General features: G+C 43.0%; 1 protein-coding gene across 3 annotated transcripts in view; it reads right to left on the reverse strand.

Moving 5' to 3' along the window:
* The window catches only part of CHD7 (chromodomain helicase DNA binding protein 7), a 185988-nt gene that overhangs the window by 72301 nt on the left and 93061 nt on the right, over positions 1–20626 (reverse strand). For all 3 annotated transcript variants that reach the window (XM_045789040.2, XM_045789041.2, XM_045789034.2), the window contains exon 3: positions 12749–13179. In XM_045789040.2, the coding sequence (XP_045644996.1) occupies positions 12749–13179 (431 nt within the window). The remainder of the gene's footprint in view (positions 1–12748; positions 13180–20626) is intronic.

A 20626-nucleotide genomic window follows, 5' to 3' on the forward strand; every position in this document is an offset into this window, starting at 1 on the left:
TACCATAGTAAATAGCCACATAAGGAAGTAACTTACAAGAATTCAAGATTATAGCAAACAGCAGCTAGGTTTAAAGAGTTCTTTTTAAAATTTTTTTAAAAGGCAATGTCCTAAAAACTTTAAGTCCCCAAAAGATCCATGGAAAGAATAATATTTTTTAAATTAAAAAAAAAAATCCATACAACAGTTCCTCATCCAACTGTCCTAGTGTTTACGCTACACATGGACAGAAGTCTCCCCTACTATGAGGCTCCATTTCCAGCATTTATTTCCGCTCTAACTGCCACAAATTATACAATACTACAGCTGAACGCTGGGCCCCTTTCCTTTCATCTGCACGCCAAGAGCAATCAGATTACCCTGGTAACCAGCGGTCACATGACCAGCACCTGCTCTTTTGGCTGGATGCCACTGACTAAAGCCATCTGCTTCCCTCAATCAGCTTTCAAACATTCTCAACACCTGCGCTGCAGTGTTTTGTGGTTTCTTTTATCAAATCAGTGCAAAACTGCTTCCAAAACTTTACATATTTCTCAAATTTGTTTAAATCAGAGGTAGGCCTGTCACAGAGTTGAACCACTGCCAGGTAAAGAAAGTCGGCAGCCAGTGCTTTTCACGGTGACCTCTCTGCACCAGAGCGAAGTCCACAATTTAATTTAGTGGGGTTACTGCACCCTGTGTGAACTATCCTATAGGAGTAAAAAGGCTTACTGTCTTAAAGCCACCAGAGCCCAGGTTTGATGAAATATCAATTTGCTGAAGGAGAGAAGTGCTAATGATTTTCCATCTGCCCTTCCCATGAATGAACTATGTGGAACGTCCAAGGCTGCTAGAAGTCAGACAAGACCTCTCCAAATGCTTAGGGAAAAAAAGCCTGTAGCCAAGGGAAGCACTCATCCCAGATCTGATTACTGAAAGATTTCTAAACTCATTAGACCTTGCACTATTAACGTTGCTCAGAGACAGCTAAGCATTTCCATGCTGACATCTTCTCATGACATCAATACACAAATCAAAAACACGTCAAGAAGTCAAAAAAGCTACAAAATCCTCGGTGTCCGCCCAAAGACATTACAATCAAGGACAAGATAAAGTTACTTTAATTATTAAATTGCCTTTGCTACTGTTTTGCAACAAGCTCATTTGCATTTTCAACTGTTATATTAAAACTGATTGTCCCAAAAAAGCCAAAGTGCCAAAGTCAGAATTTCTTTTTTTTTTTTTTAAGATTTTATTTATTTATTTGACAGAGAGAGAGACAGCCAGCGAGAGAGGGAACACAAGCAGGGGGAGTGGGAGAGGAAGAAGCAGGCTCATAGCAGAGGAGCCTGATGTGGGGCTCGATCCCATAACTCCAGGATCACGCCCTGAGCCGAAGGCAGACGCTTAACTGCTGTGCCACCCAGGCGCCCCCAAAGTCAGAATGTCTAACAAATGAGGTATCATACAGAATGGTGTGGTTAGAGCACTGATGTGGGTCAGACACATCTTAGTTCAAGTTCTGACTGTCAAGTAGAACCTTGTCTATCTGGGAGCCTGGACAAGCCACTCCATTTCCCAGAGCCTCTGTTTCCTCATCTGTAAAATGAGGTTAGTAGTTCTATCTTCCTCCAAGATTCGTCAGGAGGTTTAAGTGAGATAGTGGACAAAGACCTTGGCACTGTATGACACGAGCAGCCAGGATGCACTCACACTGGAAGACAGCAGCTGGGAACATATTCTTGAACGTCTGGGAACAAATCTTCAGGTGTGGCTCAGACCCACTCGGGCCGAATCAACTGCAGACTCAGAGACAGAACCTCACAGATCATTTTCTCTAAGCAACACGAGGACAAGGAAGGTCCTTTATCCACAGTCCCCGACACATGCTGGAAGAACTAGCAGACAACCCCAAAGGCCACTCCTCTCCAAGCCCAGGACCACTGCTCTAGTCCAGGCAGGTGTCGTCTCCCACCTCACCCGTCACAACTGCTGCCTCGTCACCCTCGGGACCCAAAGGCAGGGTGACCCCCTGTCAGGCCACTGGGGAAAGGGCACACAGTCCACCTCCTTTGTCATGATTTAAACCTCTCCGGTTCAAAGCTAGTCTTTTCTAATGTCAGAGCCCAAACAGGGCAGCTCTTCCCATTGGGGGTAAGAGAATGTTACTAATAAGAAACATCCCTTGAGCTGACGGTACAGTGTTGAGAATGAGGCCTCGGAGAGGCCTGGCACAGATACGGAACCTCCACCAGCTGCCGTGGTGGCTGCTCCCGGGGGTAGGCGATGGGGCCCCGGCGCGGTGACCTGCCGGCCAGGATCCCGAGAGAGACCAGGAGTGTGCGGGGAAGGCCTTCTCTCACTCTGGCCCTGCATGGCCTCCACTCTGGAGAAATCGTGTCTGCCCCCACTGCTCTCCTGAGCCTGCTCGGCCTCCCACATTTCCTATTTCAGGGACATGGTGCAGCCACCAGAACCCGAACCCAAACCCACCCACGCTCCCCACGTCACCGCAGTGACCAGCTAACGCGTAACGCCGACTGCGCTGTTCTGCCTGAAGTCCAAGCCCATGGGTAATAACGTCTGAGGGCTGCACTGGCATATAAGGCTTTCTGCCAACTTTTGCAACTGGCAACAGTGTTCTTCTACTTTTCTCACACCCCAAACCCTCCACCCACCCTTTACGCTGCAGACACACAGAGAACTACTCCCTAATGGGTCCACCTATCTCCTCCACCTCCATTCCTGTCCCCGTTCCATCTACTGCCATCACGCATTGGGGGAAGCCTTTCCTGGCCAACACAGACTGGATCGCGCCATCTACATGTCACACGGTGGACCCCACACAAGGGATATTTAAAATACACCAAACATGGCGTCGCACTACCGCAAGGAACCAAAACCAAAGCTGTGCGTGTGTACCTGAGTGTGTGTGTGAGTGTACGTCTTTCCCCAACGATCCCTTAAGCTCAGAGGAGGAAGTGTGTCCTATTTTGTTTTCCTGGTGCCTGGTCAGGTATGTTCCTTATCAATTTTAGCAGATCGATTTAACTAAAGAGCGCAAGTAACAGGGACGACGACGACACACATATACAGCCCTTACGATGCGCCAGGCACTACTCTAAAGTGCTTTTCTCATTAACTCATTTAAGAAAACCCCACAGAGATTCTATCTTTATGATGAAAGACCTATGAAGCTCAGTAAAATAGGACCAACGTGCCACCAAAATAGAGACTTAGCAAGTTTTCAAAACTAGTACATCTCTATACTTCCCCTCCTCCCTCCTCACCAAGTTCTTTCATTTCCTCAGCCTTATCTCCCATCATTGCTGGTGTGACCGAGATACAGAGACACATTCTCCTGAAGCAAGACCAGCCCTTACAACCTTGGAAGCAGCACATTTTTCTGGGGACGGTACTATCAGTGCGAAGGGCCGCTGTCCCTCCACCAGCTCTAGTCCCACTTCACATTTTAGCATGACAGCGGAGTCACACTGGTGGGCAGCTGGACGTGCTCAGGGTCCATAGCTTAGTGACATGAGGTCACCACCGCTAGACCAGGCTCTGAAGTACTGTAGTTGCCCCCAATGTGGTCAAAGCACAGGCCATCTTGATGAGAACTCCGAGAACTCAAACGCTGTCTTCAGAGCAGACATGTTATATGGAGGGACGTGCTAAGGACATTCCAATCCCTTTATGGAAGGGTTCGTAGTCGGCTTCTGACTCTGAGAGTCTACGACAAAGGGCTACATAGCAGTACCTAAAATGGAGGGGCACGAACTCATTCCACCTAAGACACAGCACAGAGATAACGAGTTCTTTTTGGCGAGAAAGAGTACAAGCTTTTTAAACAAGCCAAGGGCCAGAACTTATTAGAAATCCAGCTAGCTGTCCTGATTTATTGCAAAACAGAATGCAGTTAAACACTGATTAGCATCAGCCTAAGGGTCTAAGTCCTCAAAAGAAAGGCAGTTTGAAAAGGAACTACATGTGATGAGAATATGGTCAGTGAAGGTCTGGACCACGGGAGGGAGTCCTCAATCAGACAGACACTTCAGATGGGATAAGTTCGTGAAGATTCTCCTCACACTGGGGAAAATCGACCGTGAGGCTTAGGTCATGAAAATTAATCAGATTTGTTTTCAGGGACTCAAGCCAAAATGTCATACTATAATCTTTTAGAAGAAGAGTAAAAGGTATTGAAAGATATCCTTATATTTTATATGCTCAACAGGTTTTTTTAATAAGGAATCAAAACTAATGGATGGGAAGCGAGAGAGACGGTCCTGGCACAGGACGTTTGTGATGTACTGCAATTCTAAAGATCCAGGCTGCCATTATAAAAACTATAAGAAGCTGTTAGGGTCAAGGGCCCAATGGTGGCAGAGAGAAAAGCATCAAGCCTCTCAACTTGAGTATAGGATTTTCCTCTAAGTTTTTAAACCATGAAAAAGAAACTTAAAAGAGAAAGAAGCAAAAGAAAAAAGAGACGAGATAAAGTACTAAGAGCTCAAAGTGTCAATTAAGGCAATATAAAATGTGATACATCAAGTAAAATTAACCCAACAAAACAAAATAAAACCTTTAAAGAAAGTCCTTAGACTAAAATATATGTAAAGGCTAAACTGGAATATAATAAAATGCCTGATGACAGAACAAACTAATGATGAAAGAGACAAACTGCACAGCAGACAGTAAACACAAAGGCCAACTCCTTCCCAAGAAGGCAATCAGAGCCGCCCAGGTGAAGGCGAGGGCCCGGGAGCACTCAGGAGACTGCCCCAACCCCGGAGATGCTCCACGGGGTGACCCTGGGCAGACAGCATCTGGGTGAGATGGCGGGATGGGAGCAAGAGCCTTGACCTGCCCCCCTGTGCCCTCGGGCCCCAGGCCAGTCAGCCTGCAGATGCTGAGCCGCTGGCCTGGGGCCTCATGCTTCGCTCCAAGCGGCTGCCTTACCTCCCCGGCTCCTAACTCCACCCATAAATTCTTCACCCCACTCTTCTGGTTAAGAAAGAGAAAGAAGAATTGAGAAGAGAGAAAGACAGAGAAGAGGAGGGGATTCTATTTTATTTCTGAACAACACACATAGGATTTCAATGACCAATTAACAGGCTTTCTTTTTTTTAAGTTCTCTGAAAGTCACTGGATGGAACCTCTACGACATTTAATTTCATCTAAATTGTTACCTTAAATAGCTCTTCTAGCATCAAGTACTCCTTAAGTACATTAACTATGCTAAATTTTTAGGAAAGAACAAAGAAAGTTAGAAAAGATACAAAAACCTAATTTGCTTTCATTTAAAATGAAAGCATATTTCAACTCAACATGCCTCGCCTTTACATTTTACAATCAACTTCCCAAGGATGAAGAAACTGAGGGTCAGACAGGCTGCACGCTCAGCCGAAGCAGTGGCATTGCTAAGACTGGAGCCAATCTGTCCAGTTCCAGGGCCCACGCCTGAGTCCTGGACCTGGCCTGAAGGCATCTAACCTCCTCACAGAGATCTCCCTAAGAGTCCAGTGTGCTCCTGGCCTTTTGGGGTGCCCTTCAGGCCTCGGGGACCTGTCCTGGTGAATGTTTTCTGTTAACTGGGACCATCTCTGGGTAGCCTTCCAGTAACATCAGAACCTTGTCCTGAGGATAACTACAAGATTGCCCTTTATTTAAAGGAGAGGAAGGAACGGATGGAGGAAGAAGGAAGGAGAAGAAAGGAAGAGAGGGAGGGAAGGAGGGAGGGAGGGAGGGAAAGTATAATAGAAAGCCTCCTGAATGACCCAATTTCATTTTTAATATAGTAAATATATTCGGGGCGGGGGGACTCATCATGCAGTCAAGAATTACCAATGAAAATCTAAGGGTTACTGAGTTTTATGGACTGAATTAAGATCTGCCAGTAACATGGAAAAGAAATCCAGTTAGCTTACGCGTTCTCTCCTCACAGAAGCTCCACATAAACACTAGCCACTCTGGCTAAATGGCACCACCTGGCACTGTAATGCAGCATAAAGAATTGAAGAAATCAGACATTACAAAACTGATGCAAAAAGTACATCCTTTTCCTATAGCGTATTCTCCTAAGTGCTGAACAGTAGGGCACAGATGTGGCTGCTTGTGCCCAATTCTCAGATGCCACTCTTATTTTCAGGCACAGCATTCCCATGACCCCGGAAGGGGGACACGGGGCTAACTTTGGCAATTAGAACCCCACACCCTAGATTCATAATGATCTTCTCCGATCTGCCAGCATGGCCAATACAACAAAGGAGACATGCTGCTCGTCCACATTTTAATCAGGTCCTACAGGTAGGTAGAGAATTAGGCAGAGCAAATGGTAAAACCCACAGGGAGAAAATATTATCACCCATCCTAACAGGAGAAGCCAAAGGACCAAGACATTAAACTGTTCATACAGATATCAGGGCTACAAATACAATTACTATTCTAATGGAAGTTCAAGGATGTTATCTCTCTGGGCGCCTGGGTGGCTCAGTCGTTAAGAGTCTGCCTTCAGCTCAGGGCGTGATCCCAGAGTCCTGGGATCGAGCCCCACATCAGGCTCCTCTGCTGGGAGCCTGCTTCTTCCTCTCCCACTCCCCCTGCCTGTGTTCCCTCTCTCACTGGCTGTCTCTCTCTGTCAAATAAATAAATAAAATCTTAAAAAAAAAAAAAAAGGATGTTATCTAACATCAAAATAAAGAAGAATGGTGTCTTTTTTCTTCACACTACTTTCCTAGTTAACTTTTTTTTTTTTTTAATTGGTGGGGGAGAGGAGGAGGAAGACGGACAAGCAGATTCCCCACTGGGAAGGAGCCCGATGCAGGGCTCGATCCCAGGACCCTAAGATCATGACCTGAGCTGAAGGCAGATGCTTAACTGACCGAGCCACCCAGGCACCCCTTCCTAGTGAACATTTTAAAGCTGGGCCACACAGACTTCTCTGAGAAGCTGAAGAGAGGGCTGGTGTTTCAGATGGCTGATGATGCTCTCAGGGTGGCTTTGCACAGCACCTGGACTTGAAGAGGGGCCCTTACCTAGGCAGAAGACAACTAGCAGAAAGATCTTTGTACATCATGTGACAAATTTTGCATTCGTACAGATTTTTATACTTTTCAAAAGCATTTTCACATATAAACATTTTTAATCATTTTTAAAAATCAGCCTATGACTCTTTCTGCTCTTTATCTTCCGATTCTAACACCACCACCACATCTACAATGGCAACATGTGTTCCACCCTAAAATTCCACTTAAGAAAGTCTTCAAAGGAACGTGTCTCCAGAAAAATCCCCCATTAACATCCCACTGCCACCCACGGCTTCCTCCCCTCTCAACTTTCATCTGATGGGTGCAGTGAGAGTTGGAGGCGGGGTCTATGCCACCCTCTCCCACAGAAACCAAAGTGGCAGCAGGCCACCACTTTCAAGTCCACTCCAGCTCCCTGGACAGGCAGAAACAAACTTAAGCAGGGCCCAGTGTGGTCCATTCCTGCATCCTAGAGCAGGAGTCAGCAGAACCTGCTTTTTAGGGATCAGTGTTGTTGGGCACTCTCTTCCCCCAAGGACTATGAACCAAACCACAGGTTGCTAAAGCTAGCACAGTCTGTACTAAAAAGTGGCTGACGACTACTCCCTCCCTGCTCAATCAGCTGATTGAAGACAAACTGGATAGAGGAAGGGTGATAATGTAGCCGGTCACTGGCAAGAGAAAGACTCTGACATGGTCATCCTGAAGGAAAAAAAGGATTTGGGTTTAAAAAGACCCAATGGTGGGGTGCCTGAGTGGCTCAGTCAGTTAGGCATCTGACTCTTGATTTTGGCTCAGGTCATGACCTGGGATGGAGCCCCGAGACGGGGCTCCACGCTCAGTGGGGAGTCTGCTTAAGATTCTCTCCCTCCCTCTCCCTCTGCCCCTCCCCCGGCTCGCATGCTCACTCGCGCTCGCTCTCTCTCTCTAATAAATAAATGAATCTTAAAAAAAAAAAAAAAAGACGTAATGGCCCCCTTTCAAAGAGAAGATAACCTTTGAGACCACCAGGGAAGGGGACACCTACCTGGTCCCATCCCTGACCTGGAGCTTGGATTTAATGAACCAGACACCTGGCAGGGCAGGCCTGGGCGGGGGGGGGGGGGGGGGGGGGGGCAGAGATGCACAATGCCCACAGGCACCTTCTCTCCCTTGTTCCTCTCCAATACTGAAAGGGCTCAAAAGTCCATTTTGTGACCATACGTTAAAAAAATCTGTACCCTCTTCTGCAGGCACACTGTCCAAAATACCGAGTTCAGTATTTCCAATTATCCAATGCTGTGAGTCAAAGCTAAATCATAGGATGTAAAAGAAAGAACAAGAAAACAGAAGAAAAGCTGTGGGTGTGATTCATCTTATTACCTACATACCTGTTGGAGAGGTATCTGACTCTCTGGGTTTTCTGTACTTACTAAGCAAAACTAGTTTAATGGTTTGCTTTCGTGTCTAATCTCTCCTGAGAAATTTTACATGTATAAGAGCACACTGTAAACTCCATATTGGGTTACCAAAATATACCACTGCTGTGCTTGTTGGCTGAATAAAAATATTCCTCAGGTGAAATGCTGCTACTTTCTTAGATCATAACTGAGAAAACAACATCTGAAAAGCAAAGTTCCTCCAGAAGAAAGTTGCCACATAAATATTAATGATAACGAATAGTGTGGTCTGCAAAAAATATACATATTTTTGGTACTTTGTGTTTTTGAAAAATAAGAGCAGTATGTTTACTGTCCATTTGAAAATAAAATATTTCATCTCTCTTCCCTGAGAAACAGCGTTTAGTGTCCTGCTAACTTTAATGCTGGGGGTGGGAAACAGCAAGGAAGCTGCACCAGAAGCAATCTCCAGGGCTCCATTTAACTGGCGCTTCACTAGTCAAGTCACAATCTTTGGCCAAGTTCCCTTCTTTATGTCCATTCAAAGAATCTTTATATAGCTAAATGGACCACTAAATCCTTCAAGAGTCATTCAAAGGGAGCGCTTCCTCCAAATTCTCTCTCATTTCACAAGGCCCGTGCATACACAACAGAAAACGCATTGAAGAGAAGAATGCAAATCCTCCTATTTCAGCTCCTTGAGTCCTTCCATATGCAAAATGGCATCCCCTCCAGCCCACAAATGTCTTAGCTTTTATTTTCAATATTTACTGCCCATATTTGAAGGCTATAAGGACACCTGGGGAGAGCACTAGGAAAAAAATGGGAAAGAGGAAAGGAAGATACATTTCTAATAGAAAAGTGGAATACGGCCCATTTTTCTCATTATTAAGATTTTAAATGTCTTTTCCTGAAATGAATACCTTTTTCCGTTTCCCTACCATTCTAGGGCACAGCTTCTGGGCAGATCCTTTGAGTTCTCCTGCACAGGCAAGACAGTATCATTATATTTTGGTTGCCAAAAGGGCCAGTTCGCTGGGAATGGCCACAGATTCAGCCACGTTCCAGAACGCAGAATGTCAGCTAGTGAGACGGACATCCTCGAGGCACACAAAATCAGCCCCCTGATGACAGTCACCCTTGCTAAATGTCCTGTAGTACCGAGAGTGTGTGAATGATGTAAAACGAGCTCTCTCCCTGCCACGGATATAATGCAGAGCCAGCCAGACCACCAGTGGTCACTTCCGTCACCTCCAGCTCAGAGGACAGTGCATTTGGTTGTGGGACGTCACCAACGATCCAGCATACGGGGCTGCACAGGAAAGATGTGAGTAGTTCTGCACTAAATTTTTCATTTCACTTCTGTTTATTCTCTTCTATTTCAGCCCTCTGTAGGAAAATTATTTTCTGTATAAACAAATTCATCAAGTTAACTTATTCAAGGATGGAAATAACTGGTATCACATAACATTTTGCAAAACAAAATTGCCACTGCTGTATTCCAGTGCTTAAAAGCAAACTGCTATGGCAATTCAACCCCAGTGCTAACATAACCCAAACCCCCTATTACCTTCATCACTGCATATTCAATTTACATAATTATTCTGCTATGCTATTCAGAATTTACATGTAGTTGTATGCATTCTACTTATCTGTGCTTCAGGGATGTGATTTCCTTCCTAGATTCAACAGAACACAAGACCACAACTTGACATACTCAATTCATCTGGCCAGTAGAAACTGTGGCTCAACAACATAGTGGATTGGTTTGTTAATTTACTGAAAATCTCTATTCCATTACCATTTTCTTGGACAGCCACCCCCATCTGACCAGCAACAACAGGAAAGCCCCCCAGCAATGTCCTCACCACACTCTGTTGTGACTCAGCAGGTGGCCCAACAAGTGGTCAAGTCACCAGGGCCAACAGAGGTACTCCAAACACTCCCAGCACCCCTCGGCATGGCCCGAGTCTCTGGGCCCCATTACATCAGCCCCCATTCTGCATGCACATCCCTACGCTCAACGGAAATTTTCCGTTCGATTATTTGCACACTACTTGGGGAAAAACAACTATCACCTCCAGGAGGCATCCACTGAGACTATTAGTCTAAAGCAACAGAGGGGGGAAAGTACCCAACCCTCTTCTTGGGAGAAAATAATCACATGCCCTCTCTCCTATCAAAAACATGTGACTCTAATGCAAAGCCATTACTCGGATTCAGCAATGCCAAAAATTTCCTCTGCACAGACAATTCAAACTTGAGGATGAGCAACTGAGAGCATGCACTGGAATTTTCTCTCGTGGGTAAAGACAAGGCCTCTCTCTGTACCAAGGCAGCACGGATGCCCAGAACGGACTGGATCTGATGCTACGATCCTAACACTTGTTTACAGTTGTTAGGCAAATTTCAACGTTTCCCTGTTAAATACAGCATTTTACTATGTGCCCTAACATATCCCACAAGAGACAAGGGTAAGCTAAAGTATGTTTCTGAAGACAGGCCTAGGTCAATGCAGACTCAGAACCTGAAGGCAACATACTTGGAAATTTATGATGAGATCCAAGACACAGTGGGGTGTTTTTTTTTTTCTTTTTTTAACCAATGTTTATCATTAGGTGCTAGATTCAAAAAATTAAAGATACAAACTAAAGACAGCCCGACCTTGAGGCTAAAGCTAGCCTTGGTGATATACTTCCTGAGTTCTAGGAAGCTTCTTTAGAACACAGGCTCTTACATTTCAAGTTTTAAAAATAATAATAATACATTCTTTTAAAATTTTGCTGCAATTTCTCCTTGGGAAAAATCAGCACGTCTCCTCTTAGCAAAAGCACAATACTTAGTTTTTAGGCAACTATATTTCTAAAAAACTCTTGATCAGTCAGACTGAAATTCTAACCATATCCTCCTTGCTCACATCCTAACACTTAACATAGTACCTACAAAGAATAAGTACTTAATGAAATATTTCTTAAGTAAATGAAAACAAAATTTATAATGGATTGTGGGTTTAAAAGAGTGTTCATACGGAAAAAAAATAATGGTTTTCAATTCAGAAACTGCATACTGAGGCATCAAAGAAGGTTCCTAAGTAAATACCAATATTAAGTTACCTGTTAGACTGAGTTATTGAAAAGAATTCCGTTATTTCGGCACCATAAAAAGTACCGGTGACAAAATTTTTTAAATGACTATGAAACAAAGTTTCAAAACACTACAGGATAACGTATTTGGGGCTGTATAGATATTTTTAGCAGAAGCTGAAAATCCAACTTTGCTCTTTTCCTTTGCTGGGACATCTCTGTAGTCACAGAAATTATCTCCGCTCTCTAACTGCACATGCACACACACAGGAAAGCCCACAAGTCAAAGGTTTACAGGCCAGAGAGCTCAAGAAGTTCTCGTCAAGCATGTCCGTCGCAGACCTGAGCGTGCATGTGTGCACACACGTGTGTGTGTACATATGCACACGGGGGTCGGCGGGGGAGTGTGTTTTCTAATGAAGTTTGCAAACAGGTTCAGATTAACCAAGTCTGACCATACTTCCATCTGGAAACTATATTTTCTAACATGAGCCATATACTGAAAAATAGATTCAGATGTTTGGAATTGGTTCAGAACGGTTGTAAGAAATGTTCAGTACAAATGAAAAAAATTAGTCTTCAATGTCTTCTCCTCTCAGCTTTTCTTACTGAGTAAATATGCCTTCTGGGGGTCAGAGTTGGCAGGGGAAGTACAGAGGGAAGTATGGAGTGGAGCAGGGTATTTCCTAGAAGCTAAAGCGCATGCTATTCTTGCATGCATATCTAATGGATAACTGCTATTTGATTTCTCCCACGTTGCCCACTAGCATTTCAACCCTGCCCCTGGAAGGCTTACTCCGCCAAGTGGAGGGAATTAATTCTCCTGTTTCGACTTCTGGGAAACAGGGCTGAAACGCTTAGTGAAATATAGTGACCTATCTTGATTCTGTAATCCTTCTTTCCCTGTTTTGCATTGTCCTTGAAAATGAGGTTGCTGGTCTAGGCTTACAAATAATGAAGCTGGTAATTTGGTTCTATATGGTCAATGACGAACTTTCACAAAAGTAACAAGCGAATTATTTTAAAGTAACAAAATTTTTACCCAGTGAGGTCTAAAATGTACCATCCAAATAAACAGTTCATGGTAATCGAGTGCTAAATTTCAGAATGTATAAAACTCTTAACTTTTTAGTTTGGGTATCAGAGAAAGGAACCCGATGGCGAAAATCAAAGTGCTGCCCCTCCCCCATCCCCGGACCCCACCCCCTTCTCTCCAGGGCCGTCACTGTCGTGCTCATTTCTACACTGTGTTTGGTGGTGGTTGTTTCTGCCCACAGCCTACCTTGACTTTTTGCTGGATTTGGGTTTTGGCGTGGCAGTTTTTGCTTTCTTTTCCTTTGGCTCTTTGGGAATCTTAGGGGCTTTCGGGGTCTTGGGTTCCTTGGGCTCTTTTTTCTCCTTGGGTTCTTTCGGTTCCTTCGGATCTTTTTTTACCTTCGGCCTTTTCTTTTTCTTTTTCTCTTCTTGGGACCCATCTAGGGAGTTCCTATTTAGTTCCTGGTTATCAACCCCACCAGGGAAGTCATCTTTACCAAAACTTTTACTGGAATCCTCTGCAACAATGTGGTTGTTTTTCTTTTTCTTCTTCTTCTGCTGTGGCTGCTGCTCTACGGACGGCAGGTAATCATCACTCTTCACTAGCTGAGCGTTCGGTCCACTAACCTGAGTCATATCCGGCACTGGTTTCTCTAGAAAGGGCTCCGATGGAGAATGCTAAGAGACACAAATGGGAATTGAAATTAGTTTATCATTCTTCGTATTGAAGAAAGGAACTGAAAGTTAGTAGCTGATGCTTCTGAAACTTTACACTCAAAGAAGCAAATATTTTACTAACCATACACAGTTGTAAAATCTATCTTTTTCTCTCATCCAAAAAACAAGAAAGCTTTTACATAAACAGTTAAAAGAAAGAAAGGGTAACTTAGCAATACAGTAAAAATTTCAGTTCAGGAAGAAAAATAATTCTCATTCAGCTGAAGACACTGTCCATTTTCTTAGCAGCCCCTAAGTGTGTGGGACTTGGTGAATGACAAAAACAGTGGCAGAAGCTAAACCCAAAGAACGAATTTAAATGGAATTCTTTTCCCCCATGCGGGAATGAGAACTCATATTAAAGACCTATAATTAAGCCTCTTTTAACAAAAACAAGCATACTGAGCACTGCACGATTCAGGTACTGTGAAAGTTTGATATCCAAGTATCACATACAAATCTTACATGGTACAGGCCATTTCTGAATGAACTGAAATGAAAATGCCACATTAAAAGCACACATCCAAACTTCGTGACTTCGGATTCATTAAATTTCTTGTACTAATATGAAATGCAGAGTGTTTGTCCAAAGTTACTAAAGCTTTACATTTTCACATTTCACTGAGGAAGAGAAAATCCAAATAGTTGAGCTTTTAAGCCCTGCAGGAGATTTTTGACATTCGCAGGAGTGCGTCCAGAGATGGGCTTAATACAGTAGAGAATACCAACAATTAGGATGGGGTGCTGACTGGTCAGTCGAGATCACAGTCCACTCCAAACCAGGACAGTGGCAGAATATCATCTCCACTGTAAATTATGACATCTAATGAAGGTTTGTATTTCAGCGAAATACTTTAAAATGTTGTATCTGCAAATGTCACTCGGGGTTGTTTTTTGTTTTGGGGATTTTTTGTGGGTTTTTTTTTTTTTGCCTTTTTCATCTGCTTCTCCAGATACTTAACAGTAAGTATAACAGAAACAACAACAATAACGGCTGCTAGTGTTTATGAACAATCTTACTATGTGCCAGACACGTGCTAAGCACTTTACACCCATGACACCGTTCAAGCCCCACACCAGCCCTCATTAGAAGCTGGTATGGACGCTGACATGCGAGGATGTGGTGCCGTGCCCACGGAGATACAGGACCACCCACCTGACCACACCACCTCCAAAAAAGGTGGAGGCAGGAGAGCCCAGGTCCAGGTCTGCAGAGGACACCCAAGTAACCCAAAAGCTATGGCTGACCGTCAGCAAGGAGCTATAAATTAGACTCCAGTACGACTAGACTCCATATACCGAGCGGGGTGCTTTCAGGAGTTAGCTCTCCCGATTCTCACAACAAAAATGTGGTAATCTGCCCCCATCTTTCAGAAAGGAAGCAAAGCTTGAGGAGGTTATGTGATCACCAAGATCACACAGCAGGAGACAGAGAATCTAGGTTTTCTAAACCAGTGCTTCTCCTGAGATCTTACATATGGGCATCCTTCTGGGAAATACTCCATGGGTTTCATTTGATTTCCAAAGGGGTCAGTGACCACCCCCCGCCAAAAAATTTTTTTAAGACGTCACTGCCTGAAAAGAAAGTGGTCATGTTATCCCCACTAAACCTTACTATGGTCACTAAAGAAACCGCATTCAATTCTCTGTCTGCACTGGTGCAAGAGAATTACGAGGTAAGAGACCCAAATTCTAGTCTGGGTCCTGCTGTTAGTGATATTATCAGTGAAAAACCATTTCACTCATCCACAGTTCATTTTCTTCATCTGTAAAATGAAGGGGTTGGGTTAGATAATTTCCAAAGTGTCTTTCAAAATCCAATGGTATTAGAAAATCTTAAAATATTTATTGCCCTTTCCTCATCACCGCTGAAAAAGGATGAACCTGAAAAGGATTAAAGCTATACAGAAAGAGAAAGAAGCGAGAGCAGAAGTCTGAGGAAGAGCACATGGAAAGGAGTCCACATGAGCAGGTTTCCACACAGGAATAGCACAGCGAGCCGAACCCTGAAAAAAGCTACCTCTGCCCTGCAGTTCTCCCTCAAACACATGCTCAATAAACGTCAAGCGAGGTGCTGTCCACGTTATCATTACCTGAGAATTAACAGCGTCTGATTAACTGTGTGATGAAAATTCAGTTGCTGAAGTCGAGTTAATTGTTACCTATTATTTTGAATGTAAATAAAGAGGAAAAAGCCGTATCTTTTTTTTTTTTTTTTAAGAGACTTAGAGATCAAACTTATTTGGGACAAACTATTTTCAGAAAAAGTATTTCCTGGAAAGGGAAGGAAAGAGAAAAGTCTACCAGTAAACAAAGCTTAAAGCTCAGGAAGGTGAATTAATCCCAGGTATGTTTGTGTACCTTGCTTTAATCTGCATGGCATTAACCCCAGTAACAAAGTGCCCCCTTCTTATAAGAAATACCTTGTACACATTTATGAACTAGAAAAAGCACAGAACATCTCATACAAAGAGACTGAAAATTTATCTACACATTTTAGCATACGAATGATTTTAGATGCTCCTTTCAGTAATAAATGAAGCCGTAAATTAGTATCCCTTAAAATTTTTAATCTTCCATAAGAAGGAAAAAACATGAAGATTAAATACAAAAAAAGGTATTAATCCTGTTTGATATGCAGCAGAATTATGTTTTGGTACTATATGAAATAGGGTGAAAAAGGTGCTCAGAAATATTATAGTGTTTACCAGACCCACATCTCCTTAAATCTTTTAGAGAAAAAGCTGTTTTTGTAAACATTTAACAAAGAACAGATGGCCTGCCTTAATCATGTGGGGGAAAAAACCTGGAGCTCACAGTAATACCCTGACAAAGTCTCCCAGGCCCAGCCATGCCCCTCCCCCCCCACCGCCATGGTACAGTCTTCTCTAATGCTATTTAATTTAACAGCGGACATTTTCCCATCAATTCCCACTGCCTGACAGGTAATCAATGCCATTAACATCTGATATTACCATATACGGCATTGCTAAAACCCCTCATTTATTAGAGCAAACATGGAGAATGTTAGATACCAAAGGTATTTTTAAATACACACTCTCGGACCTTCCACTTGACACATTTGCTATCATAATTCCATGTGCCTGTTGGAATATTATGGAATATGTAAGGACGGTGCCATGGACTTTTGGAACCAGAACAAGATGACTGATAATTAAACTAAACAAAAATGATCCAAGGTGTGTATGTGTGTCTTGTCAAGAAAATTACCGTAAACTAAAGATAATCACTTTTATCCTTAATTCCATGGTTCAAAATGTATAAAGTCGACAAACACAAAAGCAAGTCACCTTATGTAAAACAGCAGAATAGATAGGATGCAAAGTTAACCAAAGGAGAGCAGAGATGAAGAAGTGAAGGCAATCCTTCTCTCACCTTTAAGCAAATGAAACCCAAAATGCTCAGGAGCATTCACAAGAAAAGGAAAAAGTGCATGAGAAGAAACTTTTCATTTACCTCAGGTATGCTTTTCATCCAACATTCATCAGCTTTGTCTGGCTTCAAAGCTATCTTATTTACTCATGTTTTGCCTTAATTATATTCTTAAAGCCTCAACCTGTTAGTGATGTCAAGTAACAGGAGTGAGCCAGGTGATATTAACACCGTGCAGTGTTTCCAACACGCATAATCTCTGCAAACTAACAACACTCTGTAATGTAGGACACCTACGGACATTTTATTTACTGAGAGATACAAACAAGTCTAAAATCAAAATGCTACTTTATAATAAAGAAAAGATACTACCAACTGAGCAAGAGTAACACGGCACTCCTGGGAGACATATCCCTTTGCACAGCAAGCTAAAGGGAGGTACTTGTGCTCTCAGAAACTGAGATTCCAGCAGAGACTAGCAGGCCACATAAGGCTGAAGGAACAACAAATACAAGCTTAAAACACGCTAAACTATGATTCCAATGATTTGTAAAATTACAAACATTAAGTGCTCACTTAAGATTGCAAAGTACTGGGGCGCCTGGGTGGCACAGCGGTTAAGCGTCTGCCTTCGGCTCAGGGCGTGATCCCGGCATTATGGGATCGAGCCCCACATCAGGCTCCTCCGCTATGAGCCTGCTTCTTCCTCTCCCACTCCCCCTGCTTGTGTTCCCTCTCTCGCTGGCTGTCACTATCTCTGTCGAATAAATAAATAAAATATTAAAAAAAAAAAAGATTGCAAAGTACTAGTTGCTTCATTTTTTTTTTTTTTTTGGTGGCTTTGGAAACACATCTTATATTGATGCTCTTCACTTTTATTTTTCCAGTATTCCCCAGGTTCTTGATCCCTTGACATTCTTTTAAAAGGAATTCCAGTATGGAAACTGACGCTCAATCTTCAGCCAAAAGAGCGTACAGGGTTCAGAAGTGCATTTAGCAAAGGCTCCGTAAGTCCTATTGAGGCTCTAACACCCTTTTCTTGTCAGTGACACTGATAAAAAGAAGACACACTCAATATTTGGTGCCCAATTCATTTATTCATTCAACAAATATTTGGGGATGTAACAGTAAACAAGCCAGCCACAGTACCTGCCGGCGGGAAAGCAGAGCACCTGACCTAGGCTGACACTAAGGAGGCTTCCCGAAACGAGTCAGCCTGGGGCTGGCCAGAGGTCACTTCCTCCATGGACCTGAACAATGACTCATGCCTGAGATCAGGTGACTGGAAGCATAAAAATGTATGACAAGCAAGCTTGTGAAGCCCTGCTTATGGAGGAACAGATATTAATTTCAATGGTCAAGTGATCTACTTCTTAACTATGACTATTTGATATAAAATAAGTATGGGGTGCCTGGGTGCCTCAGTCAGTTAAGCAGACAGTCTGCCTTCGGCTCAGGTCCTGATCTCGGGGTCCTGGGACAGAGTCCCGTGTCGGGCTCCCTGCTCAGCGGGGACCCTGCTTCTCCCTCTGTCTCTGCTGCTCTCTCCCTCCTGCTCTCGCTCTCTCTCAAGTAAATAAGTAAAATCTTTAAAAAATAAAAACAAAAAATAAGTATAAAAATATTCCTCAGAAGACAATCAAAGGTTGGACTATTTTCTCCTTGGCTAAATTTGGTATTAGAGTCAGGGCTTCAAGTGTAAGCCTTTAAATGCCAGTTAGTTTTACTCAGCTCATTCTTAATTTCCAGGAACAATGATTTATTGAATGAGTACATTTATGAACAGAAACACCCAAATGAATAATTATCAAGCTCGGTAGTCATATGAATTGAGAAGGCAAAATGTGTAAAAGAACATTTTCTGAAGTTTTGGATATTAAAAAGTGTTACATGAAAAGATGACTCAGGTCACATGAGTTTAGAGAATTCTGGGCTAACCAAATAGCTTTCTTTACTACAAAACTCCAAAACCTTACTACGTTGAGTGGGGGATAATGCACAGTGTGTCCTAAATGTACTTAATCACTACATCCCTTTTTTCTAAGAATATCTTGAATAAAAATGTTCTTCAGGATATTACTTTGGATTATACCAATATAGCTAAAGCGGGGTAAATTCATCTGCGTCTCCGGGGTGGAGAAAGCATGTGTGTGCATGGGTCTGTCTATGCGTCTCAAAGAGTGGTTATCAAATGTTTTACAATACAGCATGCGACTCTATGAACAAACCTAATTTTACATAAAATGTGCTCAAGCGGCTCACTGAATTGGCAGTTTCTTTTATGCTCAATTTAAGTCACTGATAGGAATAAAATAGGAATACTGGTAAAATCATATAAGGATGACTTGTATAATTTTTGTTATATACAGTCAAGATAATTACCAAGTTAAATATAATGAATGTTGAAATATCATAATGCAATAAGTAATCTTTATGAGTGCCTCAGAACCATTAAATTTTAGAACTGAAAATTTTAATTACTGCTGAAATATCTCATTTAAAAATCATCTGAAGGCATTTCCGAAACTTTGGTTTTTCTGCTTGTGTTTTTAATCCACCCTTAGAATAGATGTGCCATACAAACAAAATCTTAAATCGCTACAAATTAACATGAACCACTTTAATGGCATCTAAATTCTAAACACATTTTGAATTTAAGTGGAGTCCAAAATAATGAAAATAATGAGCCAAGCAATCATGTTACATTTAATATTAAATAGTTTACACCGGATATTGAATACTGCCCATCTATGTATGAGTAAAACTATACCATAGAAAGAGTCAAACAGCGTTTTTAATGTGTAAAGCACTCTGCTGTGGTGTTTCTACAGTCACTTTAACTAGAATAACACAGCAGTGAAACTGCACTACCGCTAAACCCTTTCCAAGCGTCTGAGAGACCCTGAGTGCAGTAGACTCCCTCCCAGTGGAGAACAGGGCATCTGTCCACCATACCTCACTCCCGGCCACCCCATCGCTACCCTTCTGGCCATCTCCCCTTCCCTGTCTCCATTCTGAGCAGGCAGTCACACTGGCCTGGGAGCTACCTGCAGATGCGGGAGGTGGCCTCAGGAAGACACAGGTGTGCAGGCTGGAACCGTGCTGGGTACCTGCAAGGCTGCTTCCAGCTGGCCCCGCTCAGAGTGATGGGGAAGAGCGTCGGGGAACAGCCCTGGAGTTAGGGGAGAGACAAGAGCAAGTTGTCCCCAGCAAGACAACTTCCCTGACAGGAAGTCCTGAAGCCATTCCAGGACACAATACGAATGAGGTTTTCAAACCACATACTGTACAGTTACATGTGCATTTCACAACCCTCTTCTCCTTCAGTGCCTGTAATAACCACATAAGGTTGCCAAGGTGGGTGACAGTCTTGCTCTTTTATAAATGAGGAAACTGAGGCTTTAGTGACACAGCTAGAAAAGGGCCAACCTTGGATCGTAATCCCGATGTGGCAGCTACAAGCCAGTGTGACGTGATTGGGCTCACCCAGCGGGTGAGGAGGGCTTCTCCACACCTGGGAAGCTGCTTGCTGTCTTTCTCCAAAACCACAAAGGCCTCAGTTTTAAGACCCTAACCCTAAGCTACAGGTTAAAATGGCTCTTAATTTACTATAAATTTGGGACTTCTGTCTTCAAAGGATTAGAGGAGAACTCTAGTTTAACTCCACACTAAAGCTGTGAAAAATCACTTTTCTCCCAAAGATAAAAACGTGGATAAGAACTGGCATTTAGATTGCTGCTCATAAACATTATCCTGTTTGAATACGAGAACCGCCCCGTCTGATAGAAGCTGAATTCAAGTCAATCAATTGGCTTGGTCCCAGGGAGTGAATGGAGTTTTCCAGAACTGGAAGCAAATAAGCCCACTTTCTGCCCTGCCCTGAAAATTATCCCAAAGCCACTTAAAAAGAACAGTTTATATGATTTTTAAAAATTCAATCTACTATATTTCAAGGAATCTAACATAGTCAGTTCTTTGGTAAACAACAGTTTGGTAAACATCATTCTACCTCTTG

Source organism: Ursus americanus, chromosome 9 (genome assembly GCF_024610735.1).
Source record: "Ursus americanus isolate L20-20 chromosome 9, mUrsAme1.1.p, whole genome shotgun sequence".
In the NCBI taxonomy this organism is placed as follows: Eukaryota; Metazoa; Chordata; class Mammalia; order Carnivora; family Ursidae; genus Ursus; species Ursus americanus.